This window comes from Salmo salar, chromosome ssa05, assembly GCF_905237065.1.
Source record: "Salmo salar chromosome ssa05, Ssal_v3.1, whole genome shotgun sequence".
Taxonomy (NCBI): Eukaryota; Metazoa; Chordata; class Actinopteri; order Salmoniformes; family Salmonidae; genus Salmo; species Salmo salar.
In genome coordinates this window covers 68738780-68751708 of record NC_059446.1, presented here as the reverse complement: position 1 = coordinate 68751708, position 12929 = coordinate 68738780, and the positions used below count along the sequence as shown (strand labels likewise).

Sequence of the window (12929 nt, the reverse complement as noted above, 5' to 3'; positions counted from 1 at the left end):
ACCAGATCAAGTTAGAGTTGGCAAGCACTGAATGGGCACATGCAGGCAGCTACATGGGCCTAGAACTTTCTCTGGCTGAGTCACCTGATTCCCTGATGGAATCTCAGACAGCACACAGCTCACTGTCTGTGGCTATATACTCTGGAGAGACCTGACACTCGTCCTCTTAGTCTTTCTGTCCAGGAAAGGGAGAGGAGTGCTTCAGTGGAATTGAGCAGGCGGTGTTCTGTGGTTTGTGTGGTAATCTTTGAAGCGTTGCACAACTGACTGAGCAAGGTAACTCCTTTTCTAAGAAATGTTGCATTCAGCTCTGCTTTTTCAGCTTGACTTGCCAGCTCCTGTCCAACTCAAGGGACATGACCCCACTCTCATAATGACACTAGCATGCTTTATGTCAACTGTTGGAGGAGTGTTAAGAACTAGCATAAAGCTTATCTCAAATTGTTTAAGCAGTGTTTTTTAAGTAGCATGAAGCCAAATGTTCTTGTAAAGCCTGTTTGAATGATTTGTCTATTGCATGACTTTCTGTTTCTGGGCACACATGTTGTCCAGTGTCCACTGACATGCTTGACCAGTGGAAGTTGTGCCTGTAATCCCTTTGTGTCATGCCTGGTCTCACAGTATGTCACAAACACTGTCATAGTGTCACACACCACACCCAATGGTGTCAGCTCTGTCCATGTGCTTGATCCATGCTTAATGCTTCTCTGTCAGTTTGAACACTAATGCACATATGAAATATGCGCAGCTGATCTAAATATGGGTACAGTGGTATGTATGGTATGCTTAGCACCGATAGTTATTAGATACGTTTTAAAAAATAGATAAAAAGGATGCTAACGAGTTTGTTCAAATTAAATGAGTATACCAGGAGTAACAGAATTCGATCATAAGTGATAAGGAACTTACCAGTACCAGTAGTTTGTGTGAGGTGGCTTTGTCTGTTTAATCCATCCCGAATATGAGAAATGCTACTTTTATCCTTTCACAAGAGTACAGTGAGTGGCTGTATAACAGAATTAGGTTCAGGATTTACATGCAAAATGTTAAAAAAAAAAAATTTACGATAATTATTTGGGCCTCACCACATGCTCTGGCCCTGTCTAGCATGTTCACCATTTCAACAATCCCCCCTTGTTTCCCCACTGACTTAATGTATTAGTTAATTGTGAGGTAACAGCTTTAAAGTATATCATAGTTCCTTCTCCAGTAGTGAGGTTTCTAAGGCTTTTACTGTTATTACAGTCCAGGCCCATAATAACTTCCATATTACACAATAGTGAAGTACAGTAGTAAGTATTTCAACAAGGTAACTGCTCAGTACATATGATATTGGCAAAGTCCAGTTTTACTTAACAGCTCATTAATAATCACTTAATTTAATCCAACCCGTGTACCAACAACAGATCTGTGAGCCATATTAATAGAATGCGTTGGTAGTTTGTGGGATTCAGCTGTTGGAAAAAAGCCACTGTGTTAATACATCACATTGACTTAGCCTGGCTGGTAACAGTTGGGTGTTGTATTGCCAGAATGATCTGTGGAGAGGGGAGAACAGGATGAGGGGAGGGTGAGGGAGGGTGCCCTGTTGGCTCTGGTGGCATGCTACTGGTGGTATTGCTGCTTTAAGGAGTTGTGGTGTTGGTACCACTCCACTGGTTGGCATGTTGCCATGACAGCACTTTCTAGAACAGCTGAGCCCCGGGGATCTCTTCCAATTTGGGGGCTCACGTGGGACTGCATCTGCTCTCTGTGAATGACAGGGAAGGAACACACACACTGTCAAAGACGTGCACGTGTGCACGCATACACACACATGCACATACATGAACATGATGACCTTTAACCCCAAAGGCTTTCAACACAAGTTTAAACATTTGACTGTTGTCATCCAACTACCTGTTGCTAGCTACTAATAACTGATAATATTCAAAAGAGAAGGCTTTATAACATTATCGTCTTAATGAAAAGTATCTTTCAACATTCTTGTATGATACTATAGGCCTACGTAATTCTCAAATAATTAAAGTAATTCTCCTCTCACTAATGAACTCTAATTCTGGTTTTGTTGTTGCAGGATGTCTAAAGGACCAGCAGTAGGCATTGACCTGGGGACCACATACTCCTGTGTGGGCATCTTTCAGCATGGCAAGGTGGAGATCATCGCCAACGACCAGGGCAACAGAACCACACCCAGCTATGTGGCCTTCACCGACACGGAGAGGCTGATCGGTGACGCCGCCAAGAACCAGGTGGCCATGAACCCCACCAACACTGTGTTCGGTAAGCACATCACCTCACCTTGACACACAGTGGGTAGTTAGATGAAGCCTCTAGTGGACAAAGGGAACAGAATCAAGGTTCATATTAAGCTCAGCGCTGTAGCCTCTTGCCTGTTGTTAACAGTAGTCCCCACTTGAGGGCCTAAAAGTACTAGATTTAAATCCATCAGCCTCGCCCCACTCCATTAGGGGGAAATGCAAAACTGACCTTAGACCAGTAACCACAGACAAATTCATCCTACTCTTGAAAATCAACCCTACGCTGCCATCTCTGTGTCCAAAGATGCCAAGCGTCTAATTGGTCGTAAGTTTGATGATGCCGTGGTACAGTCGGACATGAAGCACTGGCCCTTCACAGTGGTGAGCGATGGTGGCAAGCCCAAGATGGAGGTAGAGTACAAGGGAGAGAGGAAGACCTTTTTCCCTGAGGAGGTGTCCTCCATGGTGCTCACCAAAATGAAGGAGATCTCTGAAGCTTATCTGGGCAAGGTAGGGAGTCTGACTAACCAAATGAAAAAACACCTTAATTCCAAATCTACTCTTAGCCCCTACCCACTCCATGCACCCCATGTAGGTTTGAAAAGATTGGATGGGTATATATTATATGTTAATAACTCAAACTGACAGTCTATTTAGGGATGATACACACTAGTTCTAACTGATAGTGTTTTTCCCTCTTCAGCCAGTGAACAATGCTGTCATCACAGTCCCTGCCTACTTCAACGACTCCCAGCGCCAAGCAACCAAAGATGCTGGAGTGATCTCTGGACTCAACGTCCTGCGCATCATCAACGAGCCCACCGCTGCAGCCATCGCCTATGGCCTGGACAAGAAGGTACAGAAACCCCAAAACAAACAAAAAAAACACTGTGTTGTACAGCTCACACTAGGTCTGCTTGATTAGTCCTTTGAAAGTCCTACTGACTTAATTGCTCTCTCTTATCAGGTCGGGGGTGAGCGCAACGTCCTGATCTTCGACCTGGGCGGCGGCACCTTTGACGTGTCCATCCTGACCATCGAGGATGGCATCTTTGAGGTGAAGTCCACTGCTGGTGACACCCACCTGGGAGGCGAGGACTTCGACAACCGCATGGTCAACCACTTCATCGGTGAGTTCAAGCGTAAATTCAAGAAGGACATCAGCGGCAACAAGCGTGCGGTGCGGCGCCTGCGCACTGCCTGTGAGCGGGCCAAGCGCACCCTCTCCTCCAGCACCCAAGCCAGCATCGAGATTGACTCCCTCTATGAGGGTGCCGACTTCTACACCTCCATTACCAGGGCTCGCTTTGAGGAGCTCAACGCTGACCTGTTCCGCGGTACCCTGGAACCCGTGGAGAAGTCTATGAGAGATGCCAAAATGGACAAGGCCCAGATACACGACATCGTCCTGGTGGGAGGCTCCACACGTATCCCCAAGATCCAGAAGCTTCTGCAGGACTTATTCAATGGCCGAGACCTCAACAAGAGCATCAACCCTGATGAGGCTGTGGCTTATGGTGCCGGTAGGTATCTCACTGTGTGTTGCAGGAAAATGTCACTGTGTCAAGTGTATGTGATTCAATGTTTCATCCAACATCTCCTCTCTGTCCTCCACAGCTGTGCAGGCTGCCATCTTAGCCGGTGACAAGTCAGAGAACGTGCAGGACCTGCTGCTGCTGGACGTCACACCCCTGTCCCTGGGTATTGAGACAGCTGGAGGGGTCATGACCGTGCTCATCAAGAGGAACACCACCATCCCCACCAAGCAGACCCAGACCTTCACAACATACTCAGAAAACCAACCCGGAGTGCTCATCCAGGTGAGTATTTTATCAGCTGTACAAGGCCAACGTTTGTGTAAAGTAGCCAGATAACCTATACCCTCTGTGATTCTATCTGATATTAATCCATTCCCACAATTTCTTTCTCAGGTGTATGAGGGGGAGAGAGCCATGACCAAGGACAACAATATCCTTGGCAAGTTTGAGCTCACCGGAATCCCCCCTGCCCCCAGGGGCGTCCCCCAGATCGAGGTGACCTTTGACATTGACGCCAACGGCATCCTCAATGTGTCTGCGGTGGACAAGAGCACCGGCAAGGAGAACAAGATCACCATCACCAATGACAAAGGTATGCCTCCTTAACCTTGAACCTCACGACATGATCAAAGGTCTTATTGATTTCCAACCCTTTCCTCAAAGAAAAGAGTCCCAAAAAGAAAGAGAGACAACAGGAGCGAGTAGGAGATAATGAATATGTCACATATGGGAAATTATATAATGATGTCTGTATCTTGTTATCTCCCAGGACGTCTGACCAAGGAGGACATTGAGCGCATGGTGCAAGAGGCTGACCAGTACAGGGCTGAGGACGAGGCTCAGAAGGAGAAGGTCACAGCTAAGAACTCACTGGAGTCCCTGGCCTTCAACATGAAGAGCACCGTGGATGACGAGAAGCTCGCGGAAAAGATCAGCCCGGAGGACAAGAAGACCATCGTGGACAAGTGCAACGAAGTGATCTCCTGGCTGGACAGGAACCAGGTAAACCACAAGGGGCTGGTCTAGAGTTCCACCTAGATTGAGTGTTCTTAGTGCAACATCAGTTTGTTAGCAATGGTTTCACATTGATGCATTTCCTCCCATGGTAAAAGTAGGCTACACATATAAGATAGAATATTGTGATTACCACCTGTCTCTTACGCTCTCATACTCTCTCCCTTCCGCTCTCGTCTCTCCGCTTGTCTTTATCTAGACAGCAGAGAAGGATGAGTATGAGCACCAGCAGAAGGAGCTGGAGAAGGTGTGTAACCCCATCATTACCAATCTGTATCAGGGTACCGGAGGCCCACCAGGAGGTATGCCAGGCGGTATGCCAGGCGGTATGCCTGGAGGCTTCCCTGGAGGTGCTGGGGCTGGCTCTTCCTCTGGTCCAACCATCGAGGAGGTTGACTAAAATCCCTGACCTCTACAGAAGAGAATCCACATCCTGTCCACATCTCAGCTCCCAGGCTTCACACATCACCTACTGCAGACCTGGCTTGTGTCATCACTTCTCTTATTGAGTACATCCTGTGTAATATTTATATCTACGGCAGGCTCCTACAGCTTTGTACTGTTGTGCAGTTCACACAATCTTCACTTTTATCAGATTGAATATATCACAACCAATAAATCTGGATTCTGATAAGCATTTTTGGTGTTTTTCTTTAACCTCCCACCAAATACCCTCCCTGAAGTTTGAGATGACAAATGCATTTTGTACATTAACAGAGTTAATGTACATTAACAGAGTCAATGTACATTAACAGAGTCACAAAGTGCTTAAAGTCTTATAAACTTGTATGAACATCTGCACTATTGCTCATCAGAAAAGTTCCCTCACAAGTGACATTCATCTTGCAGCAATCTTATTATGAACAAGTAGAAATAGGTATGTATGTGATTATGATGTGTGAAGACAGCACCATGTGCAGATTCAGATTTTGTTCCTGACTGGTTGATAAACAAAATTTAATGGGATAAGATCCTATTTTCTGGAGGTTTTCTCAGTGGCCTCATCCTCATGGTGGTGGGTCCTCTGTTACAACCCTCAAATGTAGTGACATTTTAAATGTGTCAAAGTATGAACTTGAATAGCAATGTGAACACATGTCCTTACTGCTACTTTGTATAGATGAATAAATCCCAATAGCTTCCTTTCTTAATAAAACAAATGTTTTTGTCACAGAGAGCTCCATAAAACATATGATCTGAATCCATAATGTTAATCAAGTGTTTTGTTTTTGATTGTTTTGCTGTCATGTACGGCTGCATAGAAACAGAACGGTCTGACCATGGTTTTCCACCCTGCTTGTGGGATTGCAACACACGGTTACAAGATGTTATTGTTCTGCCCATCGTCAGAACTCCAATTGGACAGCGTGATAAGAAACCAGAAAAATAGGCATCAAGGGCATTTCAGAGGACCAAATTTGGGGTCTGGGCATATTTTCCACTCAGCATAAAGATAAAGAATTATGACTTTCCCTGGAATCATTGTGCAAAGCCTTGTTTGCTTAGGCCTAGCCAACATAGAGTACAGTGCACGACATGGCAAACACAAGCGTGTATCTGACAGTCCCTGAGGCGTGAGATTTTCCCACCTGTTCCACCTGACTGTTCCCAGCTCTATCAGACCTTGGGGGAACCCGTGGGTGAGTGGGAGACATGACTGATGGGCCTGTCAGGGTATAAGAGGGAGAGGGAAAAAGAGACGTCAAGCACAGTCTCCTACACTATGGCCATGCTCTGGATCGTCAGCTGTCTCGCTTTGGTGGCCTCAGCCCTGGGTGAGTGGTGTCGTCATCAACGTCTGGTAGCATGAACTGATTTGATCTTTTTGATCCTTTATTTATTCACATACGTAAGTCCTATTGAGATGAATAGCTAAAATAAGCCCTGGCCAAGAAGGAGGTGAAGTGTTGTATTATACTTTGGTAGTTACTGAAGGCATGTCAGTCCATACTCTGAGGCTAATCAAAACTATGTAGGACTTTGGTCAAAAGTGGTGCACTATATATGAGGATAGGGTGTTGTTTGAGACTGTGTGTTTGTGCCCTAGGTTGCGGAGTGCCTAGCATCCCGCCGCAGGTGAGTGGCTTGAAGATTGTGAACGGACAGAACGCCGTATCTGGCTCCTGGCCCTGGCAAGTGTCCCTTCAGGTATCCCCATTTCTACTCTTTCATTCTATACATTGTTTTTTCACACCACAATGCTGTAATCACTGATGATTCTTGTTAGCCACTTACAGTAAATGTATGTTGAAAATGTTGGGAAGTGCTGTCTTCACATTATGGTCAGACCAATGCTATCTATCTACTGTCTTCACATTATGGTCAGACCCATACTATCTATCTACTGTCTTCACATTATGGTCAGACCCATATTTCTATCTACTGTCTTCACATTATGGTCAGACCCATATTTCTATCTACTGTCTTCACATTATGGTCAGACCCATACTATCTATCTACTGTCTTCACATTATGGTCAGACCCATATTTCTATCTACTGTCTTCACATTATGGTCAGACCCATATTTCTATCTACTGTCTTCACATTATGGTCAGACCCATATTTCTATCTACTGTCTTCACATTATGGTCAGACCCATATTTCTATCTACTGTCTTCACATTATGGTCAGACCCATACTATCTATCTACTGTCTTCACATTATGGTCAGACCCATATTTCTATCTACTGTCTTCACATTATGGTCAGACCCATATTTCTATCTACTGTCTTCACATTATGGTCAGACCCATATTTCTATCTACTGTCTTCACATTATGGTCAGACCCATATTTCTATCTACTGTCTTCACATTATGGTCAGACCCATATTTCTATCTACTGTCTTCACATTATGGTCAGACCCATATTTCTATCTACAGTCTTCACATTATGGTCAGACCCATACTATATACTGTCTTCCACCTCTACCTTTCTCCTTCAGGATGCCTCTGGATTCCACTTCTGTGGAGGCTCCCTAATCAGCCAGAACTGGGTTGTCACCGCTGCACATTGCCGTGTCACGTAAGTACATTTAATTCCATTCAATAGTGCTTTATTAGCACCATATTCATAAGTACATATTGCATTCCTCTTAGTTTCACTCAGATGAGCCGTGTTCATTCATACACACTGTAATCTGTTATCTCTCTCCAGTCCTGGCCGTCACCATGTGATCCTGGGAGAGCACGATCGTCAGTCCAATGCTGAGCCGATCCAGGTCAAAAGCATCTCCAGGGTAAGTCCAGGAGCCTGGGGAGAGATCCACTCACTTAACCACAACATGCCTGCCTGCTTCATAGGTTTTACCAGAGTTCTGAGATTCTGTTCACTTTCGAAGATGAATCACTTCACTATGTGTCTACATCTTTCCTTGATCTCTGTAGGCTATCACCCACCCCTACTACAACAGCCAGAACTTTAACAACGACGTGACCCTGCTGAAGCTGTCCTCCCCTGTCCAGATCACCTCCCGCGTGTCCCCTGTGTGCCTGGCCACCTCCAGCACCTCCTTCCCCTCTGGAACCCGCTGTGTCACCACTGGCTGGGGCAAGACTGGCACCACCTGTGAGTGGCCACACAAGCTACTGAACCATTATTGATACATTATATATTTACAGTTAATACAAGAGTATGTGCAAATGGATGCCAATGTTTCCACCTCAGCTTTCATTAGAGCACTGAGCTCCTTCCTAACCATGTCCCCTGACCCCCGTCCCCAGCAAGCCCCCGTATCCTCCAGCAGGTGGCCCTTCCTCTGCTGAGCCCTGCTCAGTGCAAGCAGTACTGGGGCCAGAACAGGATCACTGACGCCATGATCTGCGCCGGAGCCTCCGGAGTGTCCTCTTGCCAGGTAACTGACTGTACTCCTGGAGCAAGTTGAGGCTACCTTTCGCCAGTCAGTTACTGAACATTTCTCTCTAATCACTCTGGTATCATTTCATCCGGCAATAACCTTTCCCCCAACACACGCGCCATCTTAAAGCAGCCAGATACAGATTTGTTTAACCAAATTATCTGGCAATGGCATGACAATGGAAGTAAGATAGGCCACCACTCGGCCCCTATTACAATAATCTCCTCCAGTGCCAGTGCTCCTAACCTCTCCCTTCTTCTCCTCCATCTCCAGGGTGATTCTGGCGGTCCTCTGGTGTGTCAGAGCAGTGGTGTGTGGTTTCAGGTGGGTATCGTGTCCTGGGGCACCTCCAACTGCAACGTCAGTACCCCTGCCGTCTACTCCCGTGTCGCCTACCTGCGTGGCTGGATTGATCAGACCGTCGCATCCAACTAGAGTCACAGTGGACCCCAGCTGCAATAGCAGCCATGTCTCCGCACACAAACTCTTCTTCCTGCAAACAGTGGTCCCATACATGTGTGTTTGATGTCATACAGGCTTTCCCCATCAGCTAGTGCCATTTCAACCTGTCTCATGCACAGCTGCTCACTGTGTTGCCACCGTCTAATTGTTTTTAATGTAATTGAAAAAGATGCATTCAATTAAAGTTGTATAAAGAAGTTGTTTCTGTTTGAAGTCAGAACAGTGCCGAGAGACCACTCAGGAAAAACATAATCATCAACAAAACAAAACACACACAACAAAAACGTAGCATTCATTAACAGTAACCCTTGGAGAGTCTTACTAAATCACATTTGGCACAGTTATCGTTTATTTTTTTAAATGTGTGAACTGTCCTGGGGAAATTAAAGCTTTTTTCCCCAAAACTTTTCCCCAGACCGCAAATATGGAAAGAATTTAAAAACATATGTCAAGCAAGCAAGCCATACTAGGGTTACATATTTTCCTGGCATTTTACAAATGTTCCATCCCGAAAATAAATGACTTGTCACATGACGAATCCAGTATTTCATGCCAAAACCAGAAGTGCCATTCTAAAGTATATAAAGAATATAAATGTCTAGATTTGATTAGAGCTTTGATCGGCATGAACATCCAAGCCTGATGAGCCATACACCAGACATTTTATGATCCCAAGCCCAAAAAAAGCCCAAATAATAGTGCCATTATCTAATACATTGTTTATGATATAGGCTACCGCACATTACACAAAAACATAAAAGCCAATAGATGTATACATGCTCTCTTGGGTAAATAAAGGAAACACGCTCTAGTAGCCTAATCTTTTTGAGTGTGGACTGTATTAGTATACTGTATTGTATTATAAGAACTGGAATTACAGACCTCATTCAAAACATGAAGCTGGGAGAGAACGTGATGCTGGTGCAGGACATGAGGCCTACAAAGTCACAATTATATTTGGAAATATAATATGGCCTATTTTAAAATGTGTATAATTCAATTGATTGGACATGATTTGGAATGGCAAACACCTGTCTATATAAGGTCCCACAGTTGACAGTGCGTGTCAGAGCAAAAACCAAGCCATGCGGTCGAAGGAATTGTCTGTAGAGCTCCGAGATGGGTTTGGGTTGAGGCACAGATCTGGGGAAGGGTACCAAAACATTTCTGCAGTATTGAAGGTTCCCAAGAACACAGTGGCCTCCATCATTCTTAAATGGAAGAAGTTTGGAACCCAAAGACTCTTTCTAGAGCTGGCCGCCCGGCCAAACTCAGAAATCAGGCGAGAAGGGCCTTGGTCAGGGAAGTGACCAAGAACCTGATGGTCCCTCTGACAGAGCTCCAGAGTTCCTCTGTGGAGATGGGAGAACATTCCAGAAGGACAACCATCTCTGCAGCACTCCACCAATAAGGACTCTATGGTAGAGCGGCCAGATAGAAGCCGCTCCTCAGTAAAAGGCACGACAGCCCATTTGGAGTTTGCCAAAAGGCACCTAAAGGACTCTCACACCATGAGAAACAAGATTCTCTGGTCTGATTGAACTCTTTGGACTGAATGCCAAGCGTCATGTCTGGAGGAAACCTGGCACCATCCCTACAGTGAAGCATGGTGGTGGCAGCATCATGCTACAGGGATGTTTTTCACCAGCAGGGACTGGGAGATTAGTCAGGATCGAGGGAAAGATGAACGGGGCAAAGTACAGAGATCCTTGATGAAAACCTGCTCCAGAGCGCTCAGGACGTCAGACTGGGAACGAAGGTTCACCTTCCAACAGGACAACGACCCTAAACACACAGCCAAGACAACACAGGAGTGGCTTCGGAACAAGTCTCAATGTCCTTGAGTGGCCCAGCCAGAGCTCGGACTTGAACCCGATTGAACATCTCTGGAGTGACCAGAAAAAAGCTGTGCAGCGATACTCCCCATCCAACCTGACAGAGCTTGAGAGGATCTGCAGAGAAGAATGGGAGAAACTCCCCAAATACAGGTGTGCCAAGCTTTTAGTGTCATACCAAAGAAGACTGGAGGCTGTAATCACTGCCAAAGGTGCTTCAACAAAGTACTGAGTAAAGGGTCTGAATATTTGTGAATTTGAGATTATTCTTTTTTTTGGCAAACATTTCTAAAAACCTCTTTTTGCTTTGTCATTATGGAGTAGTGTGTGTAGATTGATGCGGGGGGAAAACAATTTGATAAATTTTAGAATAAGGCTGTAAAATAACATGTGGAAAAAGTCAAGGGGTCTGAATACATTCCGAATGCACTGTACAGCATGTATCAATCTTGACCAGGATTCGGCATATCTATTTTGGATGCAATTTGAATGGAATTGATGGAGCGAGAAAGACAATGTTTGCAAACGCACTGAGTTAAAGTAACGGTATTTGAGTGATAGGCTGTTTTAAAACTCTGCAGCTGCAATTTAAAAAATGCATCTTTATATTGAACCCCCCGAAATCCAGATGGAGAAGTGTAAATTGGACTGCATTCAGTCCTTATATTACTGTAGCATAGGCTAAGTTGATGCAAATGTAGTCCTACCTTTCACAAGAAAAAAAAGTTACCATGATGAGATGCATGCATTGTGAACTGCGCTCCATACTGAAAAGCATTGATAATTGATAATGCAGATAGCAGATGGCTGCAGATGGCTGCAGTGGTGTAAAGTACTTAAGTAGTACTTTAAAGTATTTTTACCTAAGTACTTTTTGGGGGTATCTGTACTTTATTTTGATATTTATATTTTTGGCAACTTTTACTTCACTACATTCCTAAATAAATGAATGTACTTTTTACTCCATACATTTTCCATGACACCCAGAAGTACTCGTTACATTTTGACAGGAAAATGGTCCTGACCTTATCAAGAGAATATCCCTGGTCATCCCTACTGCATCTGATCTGGCGGACTCACTAAACACGCATACTTTGTTTGTAAATTATGTCTGAGTGTTGGAGAGTGCCCTGGTTTTCCGACAATATAAAAAAATATAAAAAATTGTGCTGTCTGGTTTGCTTAATATAAAGGAATTTGAAATGATTCATACTTTTAATACTTAAATATTTTTAAAACCAAATACTTTTACGCAAGTAGTAATGTACTGGCTGTCTTTCACTTTAGTCCTTTTCTATTAAGGTATCTTTACTTTTACTCAAGCATGACAATTGAGTACTTTTTCCAGAGAAACCAGATTTAGATATGGCATATAATTTAAGAATTCCATTTTACATCATGCTGAGCCTGTTCATTATAATTTACCGGTTTCTCAGTTATTTATACTGGGGAAATGGAGTAGGTTTGGGTGGTAAATCTCGGTAACCCAGTTCCAGTTATTCAACTCAAAGCCATACCATCTTCAAATATGAAAAAAAAGGCACTTTAAACTTAGAGGATGTTTGGAGAGAAAGCAGGGGCGAAAATCTGATATCAACTTTGGAGGGGACAATTACATGAAATTTTCTCAAGAGCAATTCCTGAGGGGGACACCAAAAGTAGTGCTGTAACACATAGCCTACATTGTAATATGGTAAATGTATATTGAGGAACCAAAGAAATAAGGTGTTTGCCGTACTCCTAACTACCGGTACCCAAAACTACACAACTAATCACAACAGCAATACCATTGCCTTTAACAAATCTTAGTTCAGTCACCAGTTTAAGTTGAGAGTCGGGGTATCCATGGCATTTTCCAGTTATGTTCCTATTTTACAAGTAAAAAAAATTGAGAACCTTTCATAATGTTGCCAAACAAAGACTCAACAAACTTACCTGAGACTCCCTGTCTCTGCCAGTCTGTC

The 12929-nt window shown here is 44.2% G+C and overlaps 2 protein-coding genes across 2 annotated transcripts; both read left to right on the top strand.

Annotated features, from left to right (window-relative positions):
* Positions 1–177: 177 nt before the first annotated feature.
* On the top strand, positions 178–5447 carry hsc70 (heat shock cognate 70). The gene is made up of 9 exons (NM_001141684.1): positions 178–276; positions 2078–2283; positions 2566–2771; positions 2965–3117; positions 3229–3784; positions 3879–4081; positions 4193–4391; positions 4569–4801; positions 5013–5447. The coding sequence occupies exons 2-9, from the start codon at positions 2079–2081 to the stop codon at positions 5211–5213; spliced, it is 1956 nt and encodes a 651-aa protein (NP_001135156.1). The 5' UTR covers positions 178–276; position 2078; the 3' UTR covers positions 5214–5447.
* Positions 5448–6532: 1085 nt separating this feature from the next.
* Positions 6533–9316, top strand: ctrl (chymotrypsin-like). Its single transcript, NM_001141554.1, is given in 7 exon segments — positions 6533–6588; positions 6861–6961; positions 7757–7836; positions 7969–8050; positions 8199–8379; positions 8535–8665; positions 8942–9316. Coding segments are annotated over 7 exon segments (783 nt in total). The 5' UTR covers positions 6533–6542; the 3' UTR covers positions 9104–9316.
* Positions 9317–12929: the final 3613 nt, after the last annotated feature.